General features: G+C 52.4%; 1 protein-coding gene across 3 annotated transcripts in view; it reads right to left on the reverse strand.

The window, feature by feature from the left end:
* The window catches only part of LOC105480959 (cadherin related family member 2), a 47,106-nt gene that overhangs the window by 18,946 nt on the left and 1,403 nt on the right, over positions 1-26,757 (reverse strand). For 2 of the 3 annotated variants that reach the window (XM_071098057.1, XM_071098055.1), the window contains exons 2-12: positions 11,648-11,714; positions 11,318-11,389; positions 8,224-8,363; positions 8,031-8,081; positions 6,026-6,115; positions 3,433-3,522; positions 2,395-2,520; positions 2,178-2,324; positions 2,022-2,097; positions 1,795-1,910; positions 1,446-1,679 (exon numbers count right to left, since the gene is read on the reverse strand). In XM_071098057.1, coding sequence (XP_070954158.1) covers positions 1,446-1,679; positions 1,795-1,910; positions 2,022-2,097; positions 2,178-2,324; positions 2,395-2,520; positions 3,433-3,522; positions 6,026-6,115; positions 8,031-8,081; positions 8,224-8,363; positions 11,318-11,389; positions 11,648-11,699 — 1,194 coding nt within the window. In that variant the 5' untranslated portion in view covers positions 11,700-11,714. Of the gene's footprint in view, positions 1-1,445; positions 1,680-1,794; positions 1,911-2,021; positions 2,098-2,177; positions 2,325-2,394; positions 2,521-3,432; positions 3,523-6,025; positions 6,116-8,030; positions 8,082-8,223; positions 8,364-11,317; positions 11,390-11,647; positions 11,715-14,778; positions 14,844-26,757 lie in introns of those variants that run through there. The other variant, XM_071098056.1, reaches the window with a different exon arrangement.

The raw sequence follows: 26,757 nt of genomic DNA on the forward strand, positions 1-26,757 counted from the left end.
CAGTCCCCAGGCTCTTATCTCTGGATGCCCCACCCGATGAGGTCCCATGGAAGGGGCCTCTCAAAAGACTGCGAGAGAGGGTGCAGGAGGCTGGGCTGGTGACCAGACCCTGCAAATGTGGGCTCCGTAGAAGACAGCTCCCTAGGCACTGTGGGTCCCAGGCCTGGGCTAGAGCCTGGACACACTCCCCTCGCCCCTGTCAACTGTCCCTCCCACCCACACTTCACATCCCCCACCCCCAACCCCCACAGCAACACCAAACACCACTCACACCCTACGTCACCCCCCTGGCCAGTGCCACCCTTCTGGCCAACCTAACCCTGCCCGACGCTGTCCTCCATGCAACATTCCCACCCCCTCAGTATCACCTAACATCACACACCCTCCAGAGTTACTCATCCTCCAGCGCCACCATGTAACCCACCTCTCACTGCAGCCTCCACTTAAGGGTGCCCTCCCATGGCCAGGCATGGTGACTCACGCCTGTAATCCCAGCACTTTGGGAGGCTAAGGTGGGTGGATCACTTGAGGCCAGGAGTTCGAGACCAGCCTGGCCAACATGGTGAAACTCCATCTCTACTAAAAACAGAAAAATTAGCTGGGTGAGGTGGTGCACGCCTGTAATCACAGCTACTCGGGAGGCTGAGGCAGGAGAATCACTTGAACCTGGAAGGCAGAGGCTGCAGTGAGCCAAGATTGTGCCATTGCACTCCAGCCTAAGCAACAGAGTGAAACTCCATCTCAAAAAAAAAAAAAAAGCACCCTCCCACCTCACACCCTCAAACCACTTGTCCCAACACTGCTCAGCCTCCTCCAGTTCCCATGACTACCCAAATCATGGCCACCCAATGCCAGGAGACCTCGTCAGCCACCCATCACCACGGACAATGACGTTCTACTCAGCATCATCTGACGTTCAACATCAGCCTCCACTCAGCACGGCCTCCTATTCAGCCCCACACGGATTGCCCAGAGGATGACATTGCTTACCGACAAAGGTTTCCAGAGAGCACACAGCACCCCCATTTTCCGTCACCACGCCCTGCACCACCAGCACCACCACCCAGCACCACATGGCACTGTCACTCAATCCGGGCTTCCACTGGCCTCCCCCAGCCACCCCTGCCCACACCCACGCCACCACACCTGCCTTGTCCGGGTCGTAGACCACCTTGCCACCCCCGCCCACACCCACGCCACCACACCTGCCTTGTCCGGGTCGTAGGCCACCTTGCCACCCCCGCCCACACCCACGCCACCACACCTGCCTTGTCCGGGTCGTAGGCCACCTTGCCACCCCCGCCCACACCCACGCCACCACACCTGCCTTGTCCGGGTCGTAGGCCACCTTGCCACCCCCGCCCACACCCACGCCACCACACCTGCCTTGTCCGGGTCGTAGGCCACCATGCCACCCCCGCCCACACCCGCACCACCACGCTTGCCTTGTCCGGGTCGTAGACCACCATGGTGAGGTCATCGATGGGGATGCGGGGGGAGGCATGCTCGTCCACGTAGCCAGTGAAGTTCACTTGGGCCTCTTCGGGGGTGAAGGTGCAGGCTGGGAGGCTGCAGTTGTAAAACTCAGGTTTGTGGTCATTGACGTCCAACACTCTCACTGTCACCCAGATGCTCACCTTGGCCTCCTGCCCGTAGATGTTGAGGTGTGTCTCGGTGGCCTGAGGCACAGAGCAGAGGTCAGAGGTCAGAGGTCAGAGAGCCCGTGCTCAGAGAGACCAAAAGCCAGAGGTTAGAGAGCAGGATTCTGACAGGGGTGGTGGGGCCTTTGCTCACCGTGACCTGCAGCTGCACCTCCTCATCCTCCTCCAGCAGTTGCTCACGGTCCAGGGAGCCGTTGACCCTGATCACCCCATCTGCCCCGATGTCAAACCAGCCGGGCCACGTGGAGTCTGGCAAGCAAGGGGACAGGTGGAACAGCTGGAACAGCTGCTCCAGTGGCTCTGACGGAGCCCTGACCCCGGCCCCGGCCCAGCCCTGGCCCGGGGACACCCCATTCTCACTGGAGATGCTGTAGATCACAGGGTCATTGATGCCTTTGTCGCCATCCACAGCCTCCACTTTCAGCACCGAGGTTCCCTGGAATGGTGCCTGGTCAGTGCTCCTCAAACTTCCCCTGCCTCCCGCTTCCACTCATACCCCACAGGTCCCCCGGGCACCTTGGCTGCGTCCTCAGCCACAGAGGCCGAGTAAAACTCCCTGACAAACTGGGGGTCAAGGTCAGGCTGGTCCACCACGGAGATGGACAGGAAGGCAGGCAGGGAGCACTGGATGGTGAAGCTGTTGTTGAACATGCCGCCCAAGTCCTGCGGGGAGATGGCCGCCCGTGAGCCAGCGCCGTGGGTCCTAGGCCCCCCCTCTGGCACCCCCACTCACACAGGCCTTCAGCTCCAGCTGGTAGAAAGCGCTCTTGTTGTTGTAGCTGAGGCTGCCACTGAGGATGATGGAGCCATTGGCCAGGATCCGGAAGAGATGCTCGCTGTCCCCAGTGCTAGGGATGACCTGGGGCAGAGCAGACTTGGGTCAGTCTCCCTAGGGACAGCCCTGCCCCGAGGATCCCACTCAGCAACACAGGGAAGGCCCCAGCTCTACCACTGACCAGTCACGCCACTGGCACCAGGTCGCATGACCTCTCTGAGCCTCAGTCTCCAGCTCTGGGAAATGGGGCTGGTGACAACCCTCAGTGGGTTGAAAGGAGGATCCAATAAGATGCAGTCAGCCTTCCATCTCTGTGGGTTCCACATCCACAGATTTGACCAGCCACAGATCAAAACTGTAGCTATGCTCACAATGGTTGTGTCTGTACTGAAGATGTACAAACTTTTTCCCTTGCCATGATTCCCTAAACAATATAGCATACATAATACGCTATATTTACATAGTATTTGCATTGCATTGGTATTAGAGGTAACCTAGAGGTGATTTAAAGTACACAGGAGGATGTGTCTAGGTTACATGCAAATACTACCCCCATTGCATGTCCAGGGACTTGAGCAGCCAGGGATTTTGGTGTCCTCAGGGATCCTGGAGCCAATTCCCCACAGATACCAAGGGGTGACTGCATGGTATGTGCCAGGCACGCGGTTGGTGCTCGGTAAATGGCGCTATCAACAGCAACTCTGTTTCCATGAGAAATGGGTTCACACGCCCCTTACTGTCTGTGGAACCTGGACAAGACCTGGGAGCAGGCGGGCGGGAAGAAGGGTCTGGTCTGCAGCAGGCACCCTCTTTAGGCAAGTGGGCAAAGCGAGGTTTCCGGGGAGGGGGGCTGGTGGCCAGAGGAAGGTTTGGGGGCCAGGGCTGGGCCAAGGCACGACCAACGTCCCCACCCCAACGCTCAGGCCCCGTGGGTTGTCTGTGGATATGCTGCCCCCTGGCGGTCACGAAGGCGGTCAGGGCCCCCTTCATACTCACCTTCTCTATGGAGTACACGACCATGCCGGCAGGTCCCATGTCTTTATCCACGGCCAGCACGGAGAACACCACGCTGCCCACGGGCAGGGTCTGCAGGGAGGGACCCGTCGCTTACCAGCTCAAACCCAGCTCCTCCTCTCCCTCGTCTGTCACTGCCCCCCGAGCTTCAGTGTCCTCAGCTGTGCACTCAGGGGACAGTGTTCCCCTGTCCTTCCCACCAGGGCTGCGGGTGGAAGGCAGCTGGGGGTGCGGGGCGGCAGGGAGGATCTCCCTCCTCCCCGCCCCACACAGCCTCTCCACCACCTGAGCTGGCTTCTGATTTTCGGAGCCCCTCAGAACCAGGACGAGGGATCATCCTAGAGCCCAGCCTCACGGTGCCACTGCACACTCAGACATCCCATGTGCTCTCTACAGCCTATAGCCATGGGTTTCAAACAGCACCCTACAGAGCTGGGGGCTTCTTCTGGGAGCCCTCTGCTCCTGGGCTCCTGTACACACCACCTCTACTTCCTTTTTCTGTTTGTTTTGTTTTTGCCTGAGACGGAGTTTCACTTTTTCGCCCAGGCTGGAGTGAAGTGGCACAATCTCGGCTCACTGTAACCTCTGCCCCCTGGGTTTAAGCGATTCTCCTGCCTCAGCCTCCCCAGTAGCTGGGATTATAGGCACCCACCACCAAGCCCAGATAATTTTTTTTTTTTTTTGTATTTTTAGTAGAGACAGGGTTTTGCCATGTTGGCCAGGCTGGTGTCGAACTCCTGACCTCAGGTGATCCATCTGCCTCAGCCTCCCAAAGTGCTAGTATTATAGGCGTGAGCCACCACACCCAGCCATGACCTCTACTTCCTAATGGTGGCCAAAGAGATCTTTGAAAATCATGAATCAGACCACATCACTCTTGTGCTTCAAATCCCCCAAGGGTGCCCCCATTCTGCCCAGATCACAGTCCAGACTCCTTCGAGCCCGGGCTGCCACCAGCCTCTCTGACCTCACCTCCTCCTACCCCTTCCCCTCCAGCCGCACTGGCTGAGCTTGTTCCTGCCTCAGGGCCTTTGCACCTGTTGTTCCCCCTGCCTGGAGCACCCCTTCCTGGAGCATCCCCTGCCAGCTCCTTCTTGCCATTCAGGTCTCTGTTCAGATGCCCTCAACTCAGAGAGGCCTTTCCTGACCCTTCAACCTAAAGTAGCGCCTTCTGCAGCCACTTCCTTCACTTTGCCTTCTCTCGTGCTCGGGGCGGGGCTCACCACCACCTGAAATCATTTTGCTCATTTTGTTTCATTGGTTCCTGTCTGTGGCCTTCCCTAGATGGTGAGCTGCTGAGAGTAGCAACCAGGTCTGTCTTGCTCCCCAGGTAACCTCAGCACCTAGGACAGTGCCGGGTGCCGAGGCATTCCATCAGAGCCTGTCACATGGCTGTCCAGACCACACGTGTCTGGCCTGGTGTGGGGCCCCCCACCTGGAAGGTCTTTGCAGGCACATGGCAACGGCAGTTCAGGAGTGGTGGTGTTTGCTGCCCAGTGACCATTGGGGAACCTCCTTTCCACCCACGTAGCTTAAGTGGAACTGGCCCCACTCCTCCCCCTTGCTATGGGGAAGGCCCATGATGCAGACCTAACCTGTGAAGCCTTCCACACCCCTAAATTGACTCAAGGAGAGCACATGATCTAAAATGAGCCAATGAAAGTCAGCCCTGGGCTTTGGGCTGGAAAGATTGAGAAAGATGGTCTCTTCAATGTGAGCCTGTTCTTTTTTATTTTTTATATATTTTTATTATTGATTTATTTATTTGAGATGGAGTTTCACTCTAGTTGCCCAGGCTGGAGTGCAATGGCGCGATCTCGGCTCACTGCAACTTCTGCCTCCCAGGTTCAAGCAATTCTCCTGCCTCAGCCTCCTGAGCAGCTAGGATTACAGGCATGTGCCACCACAACCGGTTAATTTTGTTTTTTTTTTCAGTAGAGACGGGGTTTCTCCATGTTCGTCAGGCTAATCTCGAACTCCCGACCTCAGGTGATCTGCCCACCTCAGCCTCCCAAAGTGCTGGGATTACAGGCATGAGCCACCGCGCCTGGCGAGCCTGTACTTTTATCACCACATGAGAGACTTGCCTCTCATCCCCCAGGTTGGAGGCAATGAGAGAAGCAGAGCTGAGAGGAGGAGAGAAACTCAAACCATATCTTGATGTAATTTGAGTACCTGGATCCAGCCATGCCTGAAGATATGATTTCAAATCAAATTTCACGATATGATTTGGCTCAAATCAAATCAAGATACAATTTGAGTGCCTGGATCTAGCCATGCTGAGGTAACTCTACATTTTTCAGATACACGAAAAAAATCAACTCCCTTTTTTTTTTTTTTTTTTTTTTTTTTTGCTTTCATCACTGAAATAATTCCTAACCTGATCGACTGCAAAATATTGCTGTCACCATTGTTTGTGGGGTTGCATCCCCCTGGCTTTGGTTCTTGAAGATGCCCCTGCTAGGAGAGGTTTTTCCCCACCCTGAATGCCCCCCTGACTGCCTCTGGCTCTTCCTACTCTGAGAAGCTCTTTGGGATGCCCCCTGCCCCACAGCCACGTTAAGGCAGGCGTCACCTCGTTGATGCTGGTGGAGAATGCAGTGTTCTGGAAAACGGGTGCGTTGTCGTTTCTGTCTTCCACAATCACCTGCATCTCCTTCTGCACCTGCAAGTGAGAAAGCCCAGGGGACCCCAGAAAATAGAATTTAAAACACCAGAAAAGTTGCAAGTATTGTACAAAGAGCCGGTGTCCTTCATCCAGATCAACCTACTGTTTGGTCTCTCTTTCTCACCATATGTTTTTGGGGGCCTTTTTTTTTTTTTTTTTTTTTTTTGTAGAGACCAGGTTCTCTCCACATGTTGTTTTCTGAACCATTTGAAAGTAAATTGCAGGCATCATTAGTTAATTTTTTTTTTTTTTAAGACAGGGTTTCACTCTTGTTGCCCAGGCTGGAGTGCAATGGCGCAATCTCATCTCAATGCAACCTCCACCTCCCAGGTTCAAGCGATTCTCCTGCCTCAGCCTACCAAGTAGCTGGGACTACAGGCATGCACCACCACACCCAGTTAGTTTTTTGTATTTAGTAGAGATGGGGTTTTACTGTGTTGGTCAGGCTGATCTCGAACTCCCAACCTCAGGTGATCTGCCCGCCTTGGCCTCCCAAAGTGCTGGAATTACAGGCGTGTGCCACCACACACAGCAGTTAATTTTTTAAATATAAAATGTGCCAGCCAGCCAGGCGCAGTGGCTCATGCCTGTGCCCTTTGGGAGGCCAAGATGGGAGGATCACTTGAGCCCAGGAGTTCAAGACCAGCCTGGGCAATATGGTGAGACTCTGTCTCTACAAAAAATTTTTAAATTAGCTGAGTATGGCTGGTGAGCGCCTGTAGTCCCAGCTACTCTGGAGGCTGAGTTAAGAGGATTACTTGAGTCCAGGAGGTAGAGGCTGCTGTGAGCTGTGATTGCACCACTGCACTCCAGCCTGGGCAAGAGTAAGATCCTAACTCAAAAAAATAAAATAAAAAATTGGAAAAAAGTTCCTGTCCTATTACAGGAATGTGCATTTTCACTTTGTTTGCCATAGTATAAATCTGTGAACAATGATGTGGCCACCAGAGGGGACCAGCTTAAGAGCGGCTCCCACCCTAGATACAGACGTTACAAAAATTAGGGATTTGTATGCAGACCCAGAGATAGCTCTAAGCTCAATCGCTGAATGGGCAAGGCAGCTTTCAAGACAATATAGACAGCTGGGTCCCACTGGGTTTCAGAAAACACACCAAGAAATGCATGGAGGCATGCACCTCAGCGCTGAGGGCTGTCAAAGCACACAGTGACGGTCGACACTTCAGTGGGAGTGAGCCGGGAAGGATTTTCCAAGGGAACTTTAGTTTTATCTGTAATTTTTTTTTTTTTTTTTTTTTTTTTGAGATGGGGTCTTGCCCTGTCACTCAGGCTGGAGTGAGGTGGTGCGATCTCAGCTCAACACAACCTCCACCTCCCGGGTTCAAGCGATTCTTGTGCCTCAGCCTCCTGAGTAGTTGGAATTACAAGCCGGCGCCACCACGCCCAGCTAATTTTCGTATTTTTAGTAGAGATGGGGTTTCTCCATGTTGGCCAGGGTGGTCTTGAACCCCTGACCTCAGATGATCCGCCCACCTTGGCCTCCCAAAGTGGGAAATAAGAGTGTAGTCGCCAACACATTCAGCCAAAGCAGTTGAGAGTGATCTTTTTGCCTCTGGAGCCCTGGGGTGGGGAGGTATCCGGCACTTTTCTAATCAATATTTATATACATTAATAATACATTTAATTTCTATTTAAAATATAACCAATATATTTATATGTAAACAAAAAAGCCCTCTATGATACAAATAATATATTTATAAAATTTAAATAAAATTTTAAAAATACTGACATCTTGATAATATCAGATGACAAGGAAATGGACTCGTATAATCTTGATATAAATAGACATTAAATTCACTGTTAACTGGGGCTCTCTCCCTTGCCAGAGGTGGGGACGCAGTCAGAAATGGGCTCTCGCGACCCCTGTCGACCCCCCCGGCACCTCCTGACTCACCTGGGTGTAGGGGTCGCTCACGGAGATAGTGACTTTGAATGTGTAGAGTGTCTGCAGCAGCCAGAGAGAAGGGGCCGGTGGTGAGCCCATCCTGGGTGGCAGCACAGGGGGTGCTGCCACAAGGATGTGGGCTCCCGGAGCCCTCCCAGCCCCTCCTCCGCGTCCCGTGCCCTCTCCGGCTGATGCTCTTTACCTCGTAGTCCAGAGCGCTGGCCAGTGTCACTTCCCCAGTGTTCGGAGTGACAGTGAAGAAGTAGGCATTGGGGCCGCTCATCCCATAGGTCAGAGGGTCATTGTCTGGGTCTTCAGCTACCAACCAGAAGACCTGGGCACCTGGGGATGGGACAGGGGCCACCCAAGGTCCACAGCCACCCTTTCAGTGCTGGTCTGGCCAAGCTGGCTGTGAGGCTGGGCTGGGTGCCTGGCTGCTCCGTACACAGGCTGGACTTGCCATCTGGGACCTCCCCAGCCCTCAGGGCCTCTGTTCCTCCACATGCATTCTGAGGCCTTTGGATAGCAGCATCCTGACTTCTCTTGTGCCAAGTGGCTTGAAGGGCAGTGGACACAGTGTGGGGGGCGGGGGCTGTACCCAGGCATCTGCCCCTCCCCTTGCCAAGCCTGTGGCCCTGCCCTCTCCGGAATACCGAGTTCCCGTGACACAAGACTAGACGTGGCTGGCGTGAACCTTTCCAGCTGCGGCAGCTGGATGCAGACTAGAGCTTTGGAGAACCTTCCAGGACACCCCCTTTCTGCTCAAAAGCTGTATCCAGTCTGCTGCTGGCCTCCTGAGAGCCCTAACTCTTGTACTGCATGTCTGAGCACAGCAGCAGGCTGGTTGTCCCCTCCCTAGCCTGAAAGGAAGAACTTTTTACAGATTCATCAAACCCACCCTATCCCTGAGCCCCACCTCCTTTACCCCTCCAGCCTCTGCTCCAACACCTCCGCGGGCCCCGCTGTTCATTAGCAAGGAGTTTCTCCTCTTCACGAAGATGTGTTTCCCTTGAGCTCCACCACAGGGCTCCGAGGGCTTCAGCCACTGGCGTGGGAGCCTACACCCCCTGATACTTTCATGGCCCACAAGAAAGTTGAATTTCTTTTAAAAGCAGAAGGCCAGGTGTGGTGGCTTACATCTGTAATCCCAGCACTTTGGGAGGCTGAGATGGGGCATTGCTTGAGCCTAGGAATTTGAGAGCTGCCTAGGCAACATAGTGAGACCCCCATCTATACAAAAAAATTTTAAAATTAGGCCAGGCGAGGTGGCTCATGCCTGTAATCCCAGCACTTCAGGAGGCGGAGGTGGGAGGATCACTTGAGATCAGGAGCTCGAGACCAGCCTGGCCAACATGGTGAAACTCCGTCTCTACTAAAAATACAGAAAATTAGCCAGGTGTGGTGGTGTGCACCTGTAATCCCAGCTATTGGGGAGGCTGAGGCAGGAGAATTGCTTGAACCCAGGAGGTGGAGGTTGCAGTGAGCTGAGATTGTGCCACTGCACTCCAGCCTGGGCTACAGAGCGAGACTCTGTCTCAAAAATAAGTAAATATAAAAATAAAAAATTAGCCAGGTGTAGTGGTGCACAGTGGCTCATGCCTGTAATCCCAGCACTTTGGGAAGCCGAGGTGGGAGAATTGCTTGAGCCCAGGAGTTTGAGACCAGCCTGAGCAATGTAGCAAAACCCTGTCTCTACTTAGAAAAATAAAATACTAGCCAGGCATGGTGGTGCATGCTTGTAGTCCCAGCTACCTGGGAGGTTGAGATGGGAGGATCGCTTGAGCTGAGGAGGTGGAGGCTGCAGTGAGCGTGATCACACCACTACACTCCAGCCTGGGGCACAGAGCCAGACTCTGTCTCAAAAAAAAAAAAAGAAAAAGTCCCATACACTCCTCCCTCTCCAGCCTCCATGGGGTAGACATGAGAACAGCAGTTGCCTATAGGGAGCAGAGATTGACGAGAACTGGACACAGGGAACTTTCTGGGGTGATGGAAATACTTTCTCTTGATCAGGGGATTGCTTGCACAAGTTTTGTATTTGTCAATACTCCTTGGTGTCTCTTGTTTCATCTGGCAGCTTTCGATATTCCTGGATTCCATTTTGCACTATAACAAAGGCTGTGACTTGTCCCCCAATATCCATTTGTCTCTCTTTTCTGAAAACAATGGAGCCCCAGATTTTGAGCTGGCCACATGGCCAACCAGAATGAAGGCCACATTTGCCAGGTTCCCTTGCAGCTAGGCGTGGGTCTGCAGCTTAGTTTTCGCCAAAGAGACAAAAGCAGATGCAATGTGTGTAAAATCCAGAAAGGAAGAAGCCGTCTTGGCCCCTTCCTCCTTCTGTGGCGGGAATGGTTTCTTGTCTGAGCCATCCTGGCCCATGTGGGTGGGACCATGCCTTAGGGAAGGTGGGGCACTGAACAGGAAGAAGGCCGCCCCAAGCCCCACAGGGAGGACAGCCTGATGGAACACACCCCCACAGCTCCCAGCTCCTGGGTGGCCTCAGGGGGACAGTAATTCACCTCTGCCTTGCTTGCATCTCTGTTATTTGGGGTCCCAACCAATACGGCCACCTATGGTTTCTACTGCCCCAATCTATATCCTGCCTTCTGGGAATCTGATATCTAGGCCCCCCGGCTCCTTCCAAAATAATGTTACCAAACTTCATTTGTTCCTGCGCCACTGCCATGACCTTTGCTGTGACTTTTGCCGAGACCATTGCTACGTCCGTGTTCTATTCCTGGTGCTCGTTCTTTGAATTGACTTTCCATCCCATGTAAAGACATGCACTTTAAAAGCAAACTTTACATCGCAAAACCCATCTCACCTACCATAGATAGAAAGTAACTTTACAAATAAAAACGAAGCAAAGTGAGTCATCAGCTTCTGTGAAAGGGTCTGAGCCTGACACCTGCTCTCCCTCAAAAAAAAAAAAAAAAAAAAAAGCCAGGGTCGGGGTGGGAGAGATTAGCAAGTGTGAGGAAAGAGAAGGAAGCCTGGCCCAAGGGATCCTCCAGTCAGATACTGAAAGCGATGGGCAATGGGGGAGGCCGGATAATTTGACGCTGGTGTGAGGGCCCCTGGAGAAGCGTCTCACAGCTTTGGGGACACTGCTCTTGACCCAGAATCTGAAGAGGAGAAAACAAACTGCTGGAATCAAAGGAACTGCCTTCAGGTCCTCTCTGTTCCACAATAAGCCGTGGAGTTGCAGGGACGGTGGGGGCTCAAGAGGGCGCCCCAGGACTTTCTTGTGAATCAGGACCTGGCGTGGGGCAGACACAGGGACTGGGACTCACCCACAGGCAGGTCCTCGGGCAGGATCACTGACGTCATGTTGGCCAGGAACTTCGGGGCCATATTGGCTGCCACTGCAGGGACACAGAGTGCTGGAACACCCCTGCAAAACCGGCCCCTACCTGCTCCCCTGGGAGCCCACACAAGTCTTTATGGCCACCCAGGCCACCCGTCCAGGCCTGGATTCCTCCCCAGGCCTCCCCAGCTCAGCCAAGCACAGGGCTGGCCCATAGGAGCTGGTGTTCGCTGGTGAGGGATCCCCCTCCCTTCCGGAGGGTCCTGCCAAGGGTCTCTAGGTTAGGGCTGCGTGGCCAGGGAGAGGAGACACCTACCAGACACCACGAGAGCAGGAAGCAGGAAGCAGGACAGCCATAGCCGGGCCATCACATCTGCAGGGACCTAAGGGAAGAGGTCAGGGAATGGTTCCTGGACTCAGGCCTCCCTCCTTTTGGCAGACCCCCATCTGCCTGGGTCTGACCCGAGCCCACCCACCACCGCCACTTAGTAGCTCTCCCCCAGGGCCTCTATCACCCTTTGTCCGTTTTCCAGATGCTCCAGGGTTGGGGGAACCAAGGGGGAGGCCAGGTGGGGTGGGGAGGAGCACGACAACTGAACCTGAATCCAGGACCCACCATGCACCAGGAACTGCTCCAAGGCACTGGACATGCAATTGTGTTATTCCTACAACTGTGAGGTGGCTGCTAAGACACCAGGATAGGAAGGGGCTTGCCTAAGGCCACAGGGAGTCAATGACAAGACCATGCTTGGAACACAGGCATTTTGGAGTCCAGAGTTCATTCTCTCCACCACTGCACTATCTCCACCTGCCTGTTAGAAGTGTTCAAACTAATAGCATCTTTCAAAATCAAGGCTCTGAAGAGGGACCATAATTTGTCCAGGACCATCCAGAGACTATGGGCGGGCAGGGTCCTCTGTTCACCGGCTGATACATCTAATGGCTGTCTTTGCAGCCTTTCCCAAACTGTGCTCCATGGAACCCTGGCCCTCTGAGATGCGCCACGGCAGAAGGGTTCCCCAGTCAGGTGGGTCTAGGGAGGGTTGCATAACTCTGGGATCCTCTTGTTGATTGACAACTGGACAGAGACCCTTAGAAAACCCTGCTGGGCCAGGCTTTTTGGTCATCTTACATTGCAAGCTGTCCCTCATTTGGGAAAACGAGAAAAGGGGGACTTGATTCACTGTCACAGAGAGACCTGAAACGCCAAGGCTCTTTTAATGCCCAAAGACAAGGCCGGGTGCAGTGGCTCACGCCTGTAATCCCAGCACTTTGGGAGGCCGAGGCGGGCGGATCACCTGAGGTCAGGAGTTCGAGACCAGCCCGACCAACATAGTGAAACTCCTTATCTACCAAAATACAAAAAACATTAGCCAGGTGTGGTGGCGGGTGCCTGTAATCCCAGAGACTCGGGAGGCTGAGGCAGAAGTGTTTGAACCCGGGAGGCGAAGGTTGCGGTGAGATGAGATCACGCCATCACATTTCAGCCTGGACCACAGGGTGAGACTCCGTCTCAAGAAAAAAAAAAAAAAAAAAAATTCCCAAAGACAACTGACATGTCACTCCACAGAAAGCAGGAGAGCAGGAGGGGCCCCCACATGTTTTGTTTCTTGCTGTCTAGAAAATTGTCTGTATGCTCTATGTTCGCTATGCTACTCTATAATCTTTTTGTTAGACAGGGCTTTTTACTGTATACTTTTTTCTTTTGAGATAGTGTCTCACTATGTTGCCCAGGCTGGCCTTGAACTTCTGGGTTTGAACTCCTGAGTAGCTAGGATTACAGACGTGTGCCACTGTGCCCAGTTTTTTACTGTATACTCTTTTGTGCTAATTGAATATATTAACTTTTCCAAAAATGAATTAAACTAAAGCTTGGAAGCAAACTAAGGAACACATTTACTACTGTAAACTAAAATAAAATCGTACACCTCCCGCCGACTAAATGGCCCCGCTTGTGGCCCAGGAGACCCCAGTAAAACTTTGAAAACTTAGTTTCCAGGCCGGGCGCAGTGGGTCACGCCTGTAATCCCAGCACTTTGGGAGGCCGAAGTGGGCAGATCACGAGGTCAGGAGATCAAGACCATCCTGGCTAACATGGTGAAACCCCGTCTCTACTAAAAATACAAAAAAATTAGCCGGGCACGGTGGTGGGCGCCTGTAGTCCCAGCTGCTCAGGAGGCTGAGGCAGGAGAATGGTGTGAATCCGCGAGGCGGAGTTTGCAGTGAGTCGAGATAGCACCACTGCACTCCAGCCTGGGCGACATAGCGAGACTCTGTCTCAAAAAAAAAATAAAAAATAAAAAACTTAGTTTCCAGCCACGGCAGGATGAGGGGATGAGAGGCCTCATTACACCCTTCTCTTTTACAGTCGACACACAATAACTGACCAGCATTAATGTTAAAATAGAGATCGCAGGACTGAAAGAATAGACATTCCGTGGCAGTAAGATGCCAAATTATAAACAGGACCTGAGGCCATGCCAGGCCAGGGTGAAGTCAGGCAGCCCTAAAGAAGAAACTCTGTTCTAAATGCCACGAGGGTTTTCTTTTTTTCTAGCAGCTAAATAAGCACTGGCCTAGCAGCTAAATAAGCACTGGCCTCGAGAAAAGCCAAATTAAAGCAATTACAGCTCATCCAGTTCACAGATGCTGACGAACTGAGCCCCTGTTCTACCAGCCATAGCCGCAGCTTTTTTTGTTTGTTTGTTTTTGAGATAGTCTTACTCTGTCACCCAGGCTGGAGTGCAGTGGTACGATCTCGGATCACTGCAACGTCTGCCTCCCTGGTTCAAGTGATTCTCCTGCCTCAGCCTCCCAAGTTGCTGGGATTACAGGCACCCACCACCACACGGGGCTAATTTTTGTATTTTCAGTGGAGACAGAGTTTCACCGTGTTGGCCAGGCTGGTCTTGAACTCCTGACCTCAAGCGATCCACCTGCCTCAGCCTCCCAAAGTGCTGGGATTACAGGTGTGAGCCACTGCGCCCAGCCCATAACCACAGCCTTGACTGGACAAGAGACTGATTTCAGTAACTTTCTCCTGATAAGAGCCCACCGACCACAGACTGGCTCCAGCTCATACAGAGATTGCTTACTCATGCAACTTCCGTGTCTCAAAAAGACGTTTTGATGTACAGGGCGTAATTGTGATACATTTCAATTTTAAGTCGCCACCCCAAGTGAGCATGGATCCTATGTTACATGCACGTGTGTTCAACATGCATGTGTCAGGAGCTCCTTTATTAATATGCGTAGCTCCTCCTGTAACCTGTTGAATATGTATGTGTAGCCACCCTGTCTAGCACCAAGCTCCTTTCCCAAACCCCATTTCGAAGTGTCTGTCTCTGGTCTTGGCCGGAGGGATGGCCACCTGCACACAGTCCCCTCTCTTTTTCTAGATTGATATTTTGTGTTTTTTAAGAAGTTAACACTACCAAGCACGCTCACCTGGTCCTGGGCACCTCTTCACGTCCCTTTCCCTCCTGCCCCAGAGCATCTGAAGTGGGCAGGCAGCCCTGGGGAGGAGTGGGGAGGAGGATGGCTTCCAGAGCCGAGCCCTGATGGTGAAACAGCATCAAAAACCAGAGCTCCTCTCCTTCACACCGCCCACCCCTCCTCCCGAGCTCCAGCCTCGGGGAGCCACCCACCTGCCCACGCCATTCTGACACCTCCTTCTCCTGAACACCCACGCCCAATCCGTGCGGCCTACTCTGTCTCTTTCTAATCAGCCTGCATCTGTCCATCCCATACTGGCTGCCCTCCCTGGGGACACTGTCCTCAGCCTCCTCAATGCCTCCCTTCCTCCAGCCTCTCGAATCCATCCCACTCAACCAAACTAATCCTTCTGCACGCAATCTAATCTTTTCCGCCCTCGCTCAAAACCCTTCGATGGCTCCCCGTTGCTAGAGTCCAGACTCCATAAAAGGGCTTCTCAAAGACTAGCCTCGACCTCTCCAGCTTCACCTCGAACCGCTCCCTGCATCGCAGCCCACCTCTCGTCTCCCGTGAGCCCACGGGCTCCCTCTGCCTGCCCTTACTACTGCCCATCCCTCTTTTTGGAATGCTCTGCCCCACCTTGCTACCTGATGAGCTCTCTTCATTTTTAAAAGCCAGTTCCAAGGCTGGGCATGGTGGCTCACGCCTGTAATCCCAGCACTTTGGGAGGCCGAGGCGGGTGGATCACTTGATGTCAGGAGTTTGAGAGCAGCCTGGCCAACATGGTAAAACTCCATCTCTACTAAAAATACAAAAATTAGCTGTGCAAGGTGGCACACACCTGTAGTCCCAGCTACTCAGGAGACTGAGGCAGGAGAATCGCTCGAACCTGGGAGGCGGAGGTTGCAGTGAGCCGAGATCATGCCACTGCACTCCAACCTGGGCGACAGAGGGAGACTCTGTCTCAAAACAAACAAACAAAACAAAACAAAAAAAACCAACTCCAGGATCCCCTTCTGTCCAGACACCCTCTCAGTGCTCCCATGGAGGAGCTGCCTCCTCCACCCATCCGTCGTGACCTCACAGGATGCTCCATAGACCCTCGAATAACCTCTGTAGCTCTTGGTGTCTGTGATCTCCTTACAAACGAACCTCTCCCACCAGGCCAGAAGAGATGTGAGGGCAATGTCCAAGTCTGATGCACCTCTGTGACCCCAGGACCAAGCACCGGGCTGAGCCCAGTGGAGGCTCAGTGAGTATTTCTGAAAGGAATGCATGGATGAGCCAGTGAGTCACTGCAACCCCAGGTGGCTTATCCAGAACACCCACGAGATAAAGCAGAGTGTAATGTGGTATGTGGACCTGAGAGCCTGGGTCCAAATCTGGCGTAACCTCGGGCAAGTAACATACGCTCTCTGGGCCTCAGCTTCCTCATCTGTAAAATGGGAATAATAACAGCACCTACACCAGGGGTTTGTGTTGAGGCTTACACAGCGCCTAGCTCACAGTAAGTACGTAATGAATGTTAGAAGTTATTGTTGCAGGAAAAGGAAAGTCTGTCTCTTGCCCTTCTCATTGTTGGAGTTCCTATTCCTGGTCCCTCCCTTCTGGGGAACTCTGCCCTGGCCAGCACTGGCTAGCTGCAGGCCCTCCTCCCCGAGTGTGCCCTCAACAGTCAGAGATCCTGCTTCTGATCTGGCTGTGTGCTCCCCGGGCATGGTTGGCACCCCCACCCTGAAGCCCCAGCACAGCATTCCCTCTTTTCATTCAGATTCATCTCGCCATGCTCCCCCGAGACCTGCTGGGGAAACATGGGACATCAGGAAGGCTGACAATCTTAAATAGCTGCTGGCGTTTCCTGAGCACCTACTATGTGCCGAGTACCCTGATTGACTCATTCATTCCCGCAGTAAATAGTTATTCGGTGTCCATGAGCTGCTACCTGCCAGACCCTGCTCCCAGCAATGGGAAGGCAATGGTGAGCAAAACAGTGCAGGTTCTGAATGAGACAGACTGCAGACGAGTAAACAAAGTCCCACCTAATAGTGCACTGCGTCCCTGCTGTGGAGGAGGGAAATGTGGGCACTATGAGAGTGAAAGGAGGCAACCACTTTAAGTGGCATGGCAGACAAACAGGACCACAGATCATTTGACATACCTCCCTGCAAGAGGTGAGGACTGTGTCTTCTTCCCTTGAATCTGGTATATTAATCATTTTTTTTGGCGTATTATTATTATTATTATTATTGAGACGGAGTTTTACTCTTGTCGCCCAGGCTAGAGTGCAGTGGTATGATCTCGGCTCACTGCAACCTCCACCCCCTGGGTTCAAGTGATTCTCCTGCCTCAGCCTCCCAAGTAGCTGGGATTACAGGTGTGTGCCACCATGCCTGGCTAATTTTTGTATTTTTAGTAGAGACAGGGTTTCACCATGTTGGCCAGGCTGGTCTCGAACACCTGACCTCAGGTGATCCGTCTGCCTCGGCCTCCCAAATTGCTGGGATTACAGGTGTGAGCCACTGTGCCCAGCCATTTGTTTTTATTTTCTGTGTTTTATGATGCTTTGACATCTTTGGGGCCTTGCTGGCTAGGGAGAGACTGGCTAATTCCCGGAGACGGCAAGCACCTTGCCTTCAGACCTGCCTCTCCTATGCAAACCAACCAATCCAAAGCCATGCCACAACCACCCTTTATCTAATTCTCACATACCCAGCCGATATTTCCTTGCTGTTAAACACCTCTGGCCTCTACCCACTAGATACCAGTAGCAACCCCCAAGTTGCAACACCCAAAAATATCTCCGGACATTGCCAGATGTCTCCTGATGGGGGACAGAGAGTGGTGGTAAGATCACCCCTAATTGACAGCCACTGTTATAGATTAAAAAAATCATAATGCAGGAATTAAAAATGTAATGGAGGGATCAGAATATAAAATTGAGATACGGAAACTAGGAGAGAAAAATAGGAAATTACAGGATTAATCCAGGAGGTCCAATGTGTGATTAATAGAAGTCCCAGAAAGAGAAACAGAGAAGGAAAACAGGGAAAGGAAACTATCAAATGAGGACAAACAATAGATTTTGTAGAAGTGAATAACACATTTCCAGACTGAAAGAATTCCAAGAACAAATTTTAGAAAGGAAGGAAGAGAAAACCCAAGCCAAAGCGTTTTCAGAGTACTAGGGACAAAGACAAGACCCTGAAATCTTCTGCAGAGGAAAACAAGTGACATACAAACACCCAGAATCAGAAGGTTATGGGCTTTTCGATAACAATCCTGGAGTTAATGGAGCTGTGTGTGGGAGATTAATGGTGTCACAAATTCTTTGACATTCCTTCTATTGAGTAGTGGAGTCTAATCCCCTCCTGTTGAATCTGAGCTGGCCTTAGTGACTTGCTTGATCAACAGAATGTGGTAGAAATGCAGCATTCAGAAGCTTTGCAGCTGACACCTGGGCCTCTTGGGCCACTTTGCTCTTGGAACCTGGAGATACCTTGTTAGAAGTTCAACTACCCTGAGGCCGCCATGTTATAAGGAAGCCCAGGCTACCCACGTTGAGAGGCCTGTGCATTGAGGGAGAGCAAGATGTCCAGCCAGTCCCCACTGTCCAACCCCTAATCTTTCACATACCCCCAGCTGAGGCCCCAGACACCATGGAACAGAGTTGAGCAATTCCTGGTATGCCCTCTCCCAACTCTCATCCTATAGAATCAGGAAATATAATAATAAATTGTTGTTTAAGCCACTAAGTTTTGGGGCATTCTATCAAGCAGCAGTAAATAACTAGAACACGACGCCTGCAAAATACTGAAGACAAATAATCTCCAACCTAGAATTCCACACCCACCAAAATTATCAGTCACATATGAGAGCAAAATAAAAACATTTTTAGACATGCAAAGTGAAAAATGCTACCTCTTCTGCATCTTTTCTTGGGAAGCTACTGGAGAACATAATCCATTCTATGAAGGGAGTAAGCCAAGATAAAGGAAACAGAGAGATCAACACAGAAGAGAGGGAAAGGGGCACTGAGACCACAGCGGGTCCCGATGGGAGGAAGGGCTCAGCGAGCTTTCGAGGGCTGTCTACACACATGGAAATAGAACTGATGGCGTGAACATTTCGAGGAGATTTACACCTCTGGCTAGGGCGAAGTGATGAACTTGTGATACCATATAAAAAACTAAGCGAGCAGCCGGGCACGGTGTCTCACGCCTGTAATCCCAGAACTTTGGGAGGCTAAGGCGGGTGGATCACAAGGTGAGGAGATGGAGACCCTCCTGGCTAACATGGTGAAATCCCATCTCTACTAAAAATACAAAAAAATTAGCCGGGCTTGGTGTTGGGCACCTGTAGTCCCAGCTACTCGGGAGGCTGAGGCAGGAGAATGGTGTGAACCTGGGAGGCGGAGCTTTCACTGAGCCGAGATGGCGCCACTGCACTCCAGCCTGGGTGACAGAGCGAGACTCCATCTCAAAAAAAAAAAAAAAAAAGAAAGAAAGAAAACTAAGCAAGCAAAACCAGTGACCATGCAGGAAAGGAAAGCTGTACTAGAAAGAATCCAGGAACATCATTCGCCAGTGGCTTAGCTGGGACTGTTCCCATGGTCGATGGACCACAGTCTTACTGTACGCACTGGGAAACTGTGTTGGGCTGTAAGATAATAAAATCCTCATCTTTCACTTTAAGAAATTAACAGATAGGCTGGGCGCAGTGGTTCACACCTGTAATCCTAGCACTTTGGGAGGCCGAGGCAGGTGGATCACAAGGTCTGGAGTTTGAGACCAGCCTGGCTAACATGGCAAAACCCCATGTCTACAAAAAATACAAAAATTAGCCAGGCACAGTGGCAGGCACTTGTAACCCCAGCTATTTGAGAGGCTGAGGCAGGAGAATCGCTTGAACCTGGGAGGCAGAGGTTGCAGTGAGCCAAGATCACGCCACTGCACTCTAGCCTGGGTAACAGAGCAAGACTTGTTTCAAAATTTAAAAAAAGAAAGAAAGAAAGAAAAAGAAATCAACAGATAATGACTTAGCCTAGGAGGTCGAGGTTGCAGTGAGCCGAGATTTTGTCATTACACTCCAGACTGGGTGACAGAGCAAGACCCTATCTCAAAAAAAAAAAAAATCTAAGAAGGTGATAATAAACAAGAAATAAACAGATAATGTCTTAAAAATTATGAGGCCGGGCACAGTGGCTCACGCCTATAATCCCAGCACTTAGGAGGCCAAGGCAGATGGATGACTTGAGCTCAGGAGTTTGAGACCAGCCTGGCCTACATGGCAAAAACCCGTCTCTGCAAAAAATACAAAAATTAGGCCAGCATGGTGGCACATGCCTGTAGTCCCAGCTACTTGGGAGGCTGAGGTGGGAGGATTACTTGAGCCCGGAAGCTTGAGGCTGCAGTGAGCCATGAATGCACCACTGCACTCCAGCCTGGGCGACAGAGTGAGACCCTATATAAAAAAAAAAAAAAAAAAAGCAAAACAGCAAAATATTGTTAAATAACAGGCCAGGTGCGGTGGTGCACGCCTGTGGTCCTAGCTACTCGTGAGGCTGAGGTGGGAGAACTGCTTGAGCCCAGCAGTTTGAGGCTGCAGTGAGCCAAGACCTCACCACTGCACTCCAGCCTGGGCAACAGAGCAAGACCCCATTGCTAAAAAAAAAAAAAAAAAAAAAGGGAAAGGAAGGAAGAAAGGAAGGGCTGGACATGGTGGCTCATGCCTGTAATCCCAGCATTTTGGGAAGCCGAGGCAGGCGGATCACCTGAGGTCAGGAGTTCAAGACCAGCCTAGCCAACATGGTGAGACCCCGTCTCTACAAAAAATACAAAAATTAACCAGGTGTGGTGGCATGTGCCTGTAGTCCCAGCTATTCAGGAGGCTGAGGCACAAGAATCGCTTGAACCTGGGAGGCAGAGGCTGCAGTAAGCTGAGATCGCACCACTGCACTCCAGCCTAGGTGGTGACAGAGCAAGACTGTCCAAAATGAAAAAGAAAAGAAAGAAAGAAAGAGAGCAAGAGAGAGAGAGGGAGGGAGGGAGGGAGGGGAGGGGCAAAGGAGGTGAAAGCAGTTGCTTCTAGAGAGTGGATACTGGGGACGTTGGGTGTGGGTCGGGAAAAGGCCGGCTTTTGTTATAAACCTTGTTGTATTGTTTGATGTTTTTGTTTGTTTGTTTTTAAGGCTAGTCAAGTGAAGCAGTCTGAGTGGAGAAGGAATAAAGCGATCTGCAACAGGTTGTGATAAATTAGCTGTAAACACCACTGCACTTGGACCAGCCTGTTAGGTGTTTTTTGAGACACGTTCTTGCTCTGTCACCCATTCTGGAGTGCAATGGCGCTATCCTGGCTCACTGCAGCCTCAAACTCCTGGGCTCAAGCGATCTTCCCATCTCGGCCTCCTAAAGTGCTGGGATTACAGGTGTGAGCCACCGTGACTGGCCTATTTGATTTTTTTTAAAATTAAATACCCATATTGCTGTGATAAGGTGAGCACTGTTATGGGAGAGTCCCAAGTAGCACAAACAATATGAGAGATGGCCTGGGCCAGGGAAGAACCAGGTATATTCCAGGAGTTCAGAGAAGGTCCCTATGGCTGGGTTGCAGGGAGACAGGTGGAGAATGACGGGAGGGAGGCAGATTCAGAAATTTTTCAGGGCCAGAGCATGCTCCACCCTGTGAAACACAGGAAGGATGTTTCATTTTATTCTAAGAAAAACAGAAAACAAGAAAACAGAAGGTCATTTCAGAGGGTTTTTGTTTGTTTGTTTTGAGACGGAGTCTCGCTCTGTCTCCCAGGCTGGAGTGCAGTGGGGCAATCTAGGCTCACTGCAACCTCTGCCTCCCGGGTTCAAGTGCGTCTGCTGCCTCAGCCTCCCGAGTAGCTGAGATTACAGGCGTGTGCCACCACACCTAGCTAATTTTTGTATTTTTTGTAGAGACGGGGTTTTTTCCATGTTGGCCAGGTTGATCTCAAACTCCTGACCTCAGGTGATCCATCCACCTTGGCCTCCGGAAGTGCTGGGATTACAGGCATGAGCCACCCAGCGCACCTGGTCCATTTCAGAGTTTTAAGCAGGGGAGTGGCAGGGACTAATTTCCTCTTAAGATCTTTCTGGCTGCTGTGTGTTGCCGGGCTGAACCGGGGGCAGCAGGGCTGGAGAGAAGAGGCAAGAGCAGGGCTGTAGTTTGGAGGTAGAATATTTGGGATTCACAGAATTTCATCTTCACAGCAACTCATTTTGCAGACGAGCAGACGGGCTCTTGCTGGGAGTGTGCTGCTGGGGCCCTCACAGCTGAAAGCGAGTGGGAATCACAGCCGCTCTCCAACCCCAAGGCCCTCGCCTCTCCCTGAGGCAGGGAGAAGGAGGCAGCCCTCCCGTGGCCCCAGGGCCCTAGCAAGAAGAGAAAACCCCAGTTCAGATGTGGACCCCAAAGCTTCAAAGTGTTCACCCTGTTGACCTACTCATCCAACTAACATAAAATAAGAAGCTCTTTCTGCAGAAAGTTGTTCACCAGGAGTGATTATTTATAATCATGGGAAGCTGGAAGTGACCATAACATGAAACACAGGCAATGATGAAGAAAGATGTGGACAAGCCCTGGGTGGGATGTTCAACAACTGTTAAACATTACGGCACTGAATAGCAAGAGACCCATGGAGGAAGCACCTCCCGCCTGCCAGAACTTGAGCCGGGCGCTAATGTAATGCTCACAAAAACCCCTGGAGGCCGCATGTGGTGGCTCATGCCTGTAATCCCAGCACTTTGGGAGGCCGAGGCGGGCGGATCATGAGGTCAGGAGTTCAAGACCAGCCTGGCCAACATGGTGAAACCCCGTCTCTACTAAAAATACAGTAACTAGCCAGGTGAGGTGGCGGGCGCCTGTGATCCTCAGGAGGCTGAGGCAGGAGAATGGCATGAACCCGGGAGGTGGAGGTTGTGGTGAGCAGAGATCGTGCCACTGCACGCCAGCCTGGGAGACAGAGCAAGACACTGTCTCCAAAAATAACAAAACAAAACAAAACAAAAACAACAAAACAAAAACCCTTCTAGACTGGTACCATTCTACCCACTTCACAGATGGGGAAAACGAAGCTCAGAGAGGTGAAGAGGCTGGCTTGAGTTTAGAGTCAAGAAGCAGCAGAGCTTCGTTGGGCAGTTCACTGCCCTTCTCTAAGTGTTCCCTCCCCTGTGAGAATAATAACCCCACTAAGTGATGAGGGTGGGCAGCGGGGATGAGTGGGAATAAGAATGTGCCACCTCAGCGCCTGGCACACAATAGGCGCCCAGCAAATGCAAACCTTCTTCCTTCTATGGGGTTGTCCTCACCTTATGCCTGCTCCTCCCACTGCAATCACCATAGAAACAGCTTCCTCCCTCCCTGGTGACTGTCCACGCTCCCTGGGGTCTGAGACTGCTTGCAGAGGTCAGAGCTAAATGGGCAGGGCCAGGGCTATGTGTGGAGGGGCCCTGGGGCTCTTTCTGATGCTACCTTCCATGTGACTCTAGCCAGGGGAACCTTGGGAAGTTGCTATGGAAAATGCTGGCTTGCCAAGAACCCCGGAGATGACAGCTGGGGACAGCCCACATGCTGGACGGCAGGGCTGCACTCAGCCAGACTGATAAATACAGTTGTGCCCCTCTGCTCAGGGGAATTAGTAAGTTCTCAATCCTCAGAATACCCAGCAGTGCTGAGCCACAATCCTCAGTGAGACAGGGACAGAGATGTGGCTACAGCTATGCCCTGGAGGGCGACAGGTTAGCGCTGGAGTCAAGGGCAGTGGCTGAGGTGGTCATGGAGGCAGGGTCCAATATCAGGATAGGGATCCCTCGGGGGTAGGGGTGGCACTGGTGGTGGTAAGTGGGGATGGACGTGCTGATGACGTGTGTGCTGATGAAGGTGGAGACGCAGGTGGAGGTGACAGTTGTGGGAGGGAGATGGTGGTGGTGGCGGGCTGGCGGTGGAGATGCAGGTGAGCTGCGCATTAGTGGTAATGCTAGTCTACAGGCGTCTGTGGTGTGAGGAACAGCCAGGGGCTGGATGCATGCAGCCCTGGCATCCCTCTGAGGCTGTAATCTGGGACCTAATTCCCTCATCACTTTTTTCTCTCATGTTCTATCCTTCAGAAATGAGTCAACTGCCACAGGACAATTAGTCAGCAGGTGTGCAGCCAGCAGGCGTCAAGGTGGATTCATCATCATTACAAAGTTCCCCTGGGTCCAGCTTGCAGGACAGCAGATTCCTGCCCTCAGGGTCCCTCCTCCCAATCCCAGAGGCAAATGGGAACCAGCAAGGAAGGGCCGCGTGCTGAGGCTAGCACTTTGCCCCCATTACCATTTAATCCTCAGCAAACTGAGGTCCAAGAGGGGAAAGGGCGTGGCCCAGCCAGTAATGGGACCAGAACCCAAGCCAGGCCTGTGCCTTCTCTCTTTTCTAGGCTCCTGGGTTTTCCTTCTTGAGCTGCCCGATTTTCCCACAAGCCACGCTGAGCCCACAGACATGTGACGTTGAGAGAGAACAGCCCGAACCAGGACCTTCACCCAGTCCCCAAGGGGCCTGTCCCTACAGCCCCTTCCCCATACTCGCCACACTCCTCCCTCATGGAAGTGTCTCCCAACTCTCCTCTCCCCATTTCATAGGGCAGGACGGAGGGTCTCGAGAAGCCTGTGGACCCTCACTCAGAGCAACAGCGACACCCCTTCGCATCTGCGTGACGCACGCGCAGTCTTGCCCCCGCATGTGGGCCCCGCCGCCCCCTGGAAGGAAGAGCTGGATTTATCGATCCCCTTTATGCACACTGACATGAGCGCGGGAGGCCAGGGGTTCCTGCCCAGCAGCTCCCAGGGTGTCAGAGGCAGAGCAGGGGTGCCACCCTGTCTGCCTCCCAGGCCAGCGCTCTTTCTTGCCTCATCCCTGCCTCGCCTGCCTCCTGCGCTGCTGGGGTTGGCCCTGGGTTTCTCGCAGTCCTGCCTCCTCATGATCATGGTGAGGCTGGTGTTCTACAGTCCAGAGCATCCGTCTCTGGATTCAGACACCTGGGGAAAGGCCCAGTGTCTGTGTGGGCTGGGGAAGGCCCCCACAGCCTGGCGGGCGAGGTCCTTTAAGTTCCTGGGTCTTGCTTTCCACACGAGCTGCTCTCTCCCACTCTGAGGTTCAGTGGTGTTGAATGCTCCTGGTCTCGGTCCACACCCTGCATTTTCCTTCCTCCTTCATTTGTCTAAACCGTTCCCTCTGCCCAGAATGCCTTTCTTTGCCTTCTGCCTATGTGCAAATTCTCTCCGTTCTGTAAGGCCCAGGTCAGCTATGGAGCTGTGTTCAGGCAGTTGGTGGCCCCCCCTCTAGGCTCCTAATTTCCTGGTACCCCAGCAAGGGGCAGGAGCAAGGGGCAAAATGGAAAAGGAGTGAATGGAGTTGCCCCTGGGCTGGGACTTGCGGACAGACACCCACTTCTCCCTGCTGGAGCAGCCTCAGGCTGATGCATGGGTGTGAAACGAGGCCCCAGTCACTGCACAACCACGTCCCCGGGCTCTTTTCTCTGTTTGCTCTTTTAAAAAATGGGAACTGGCCGGGCACGGTGGCTCACGCCTGTAATCCCAGCACTTTGGGAGGCCGAGGCGGGCAGATCACGAGGTCAGGAGATTGAGACCATCCTGGCTAACACAGTGAAACCCCGTCTCTACTAAAAATACAAAAAATTAGCCTGGCGTGGTGGCGGGCGCCTGTAGTCCCAGCTACTCAGGAGGCTGAGGTAGGAGAATGGCCTAAACCCGGGAGGCGGAGCTTGCAGTGAGCTGAGATCGGGCCACTGCACTCCAGCCTGGGCGACAGAGCAAGATTCCCTCTCAAAAAAAAAAAAAAAAAAAAAAAGGGAACTATTGGCTGGGCCAGTGGCTCACGCCACCTTGGGAGCTCCCAGCACCTTGGGAGGCTGAGGTGGGCAGATCACAAGGTCAGGAGATCGAGACCATCCTGGCTAACACGGTGAAACCCTGTCTCTACTAAAAATACAAAAAAATAAAAAGAAAAAAGAAAAGAAAAAGAAAAAAAAATTAGCCAGGCGTTGTGGTGGGTGCCTGTAGTGCCAGCTACTCGGGAGGCTGAGGCAGGAGAATGGCGTGAACCTGGGAGGCGGAGCTTGCAGGGAGCCAAGATCACGCCACTGCACTCCAGCCTGGGCGACAGAGCAAGACCTTGTCTCAAAAAATAAAAATAAAATAAAATAAATTAAAATGGGGGTCACCTACATTCCAGAAATTACTGCTTCTTTGTTCCCAAGCCCTCTGGCCACTCCTGTTCTTTCCGGCCTCTCAGAAAACGTCTGAACCAGCCTGACCAACATAGTGAAACCCCGTCTCTACTAAAAATACAACAATTAGCCAGGCATCGTGATGCACACCTGTAATCGCAGCTACTCAGGAGGCTGAGGCAGAAGAATCACTTGAACCGAAGAGGCAGAGGTTGCAGTGAACTGAGATCGCGCCACTGCACTCGAGCCTGGGCGACAAGCGAGACTGCGTCACACACACACACACAGACACACACAGACACACACACACACACACACATTAGCTGGGTGTGGTGGTATGTGCCTGTAATGCTAGCTACTCAGGAGACTGAGGCAGGAGAATCCCTTGAACCAGGGAGGCAGAGGTTGCAGTGAGCCAAGATAGCGCCATTGCACTGCAGCCTGGGAGACAGAGTGAGAGTCCGTCTCAAAAAGAAAGTGCTTAGGGAAAAGGACACAGGAGAATCAGGGAGACTCTGGCCCCCACACCATGAGATGTGTAGTCTCCAGGAACCCTCACTAGTCCCACCTGGCCCAGGAGGTGCCAGCTCTTCAGCCTTGGCTAGGAGGGGGCTTCAGCCGCATCTCAGAGCAGTCCACGGTGCCAAGATTTTCTAGAATTGGGAACCACTGGGAGTGAGGATACCCGGACTTCCCAGGGCCTCCAGGAGGGTCAGGGTGGGGAGGTGGGTACTCCTTCA

Source organism: Macaca nemestrina, chromosome 6, assembly GCF_043159975.1.
Source record: "Macaca nemestrina isolate mMacNem1 chromosome 6, mMacNem.hap1, whole genome shotgun sequence".
Classification (NCBI taxonomy): Eukaryota; Metazoa; Chordata; class Mammalia; order Primates; family Cercopithecidae; genus Macaca; species Macaca nemestrina.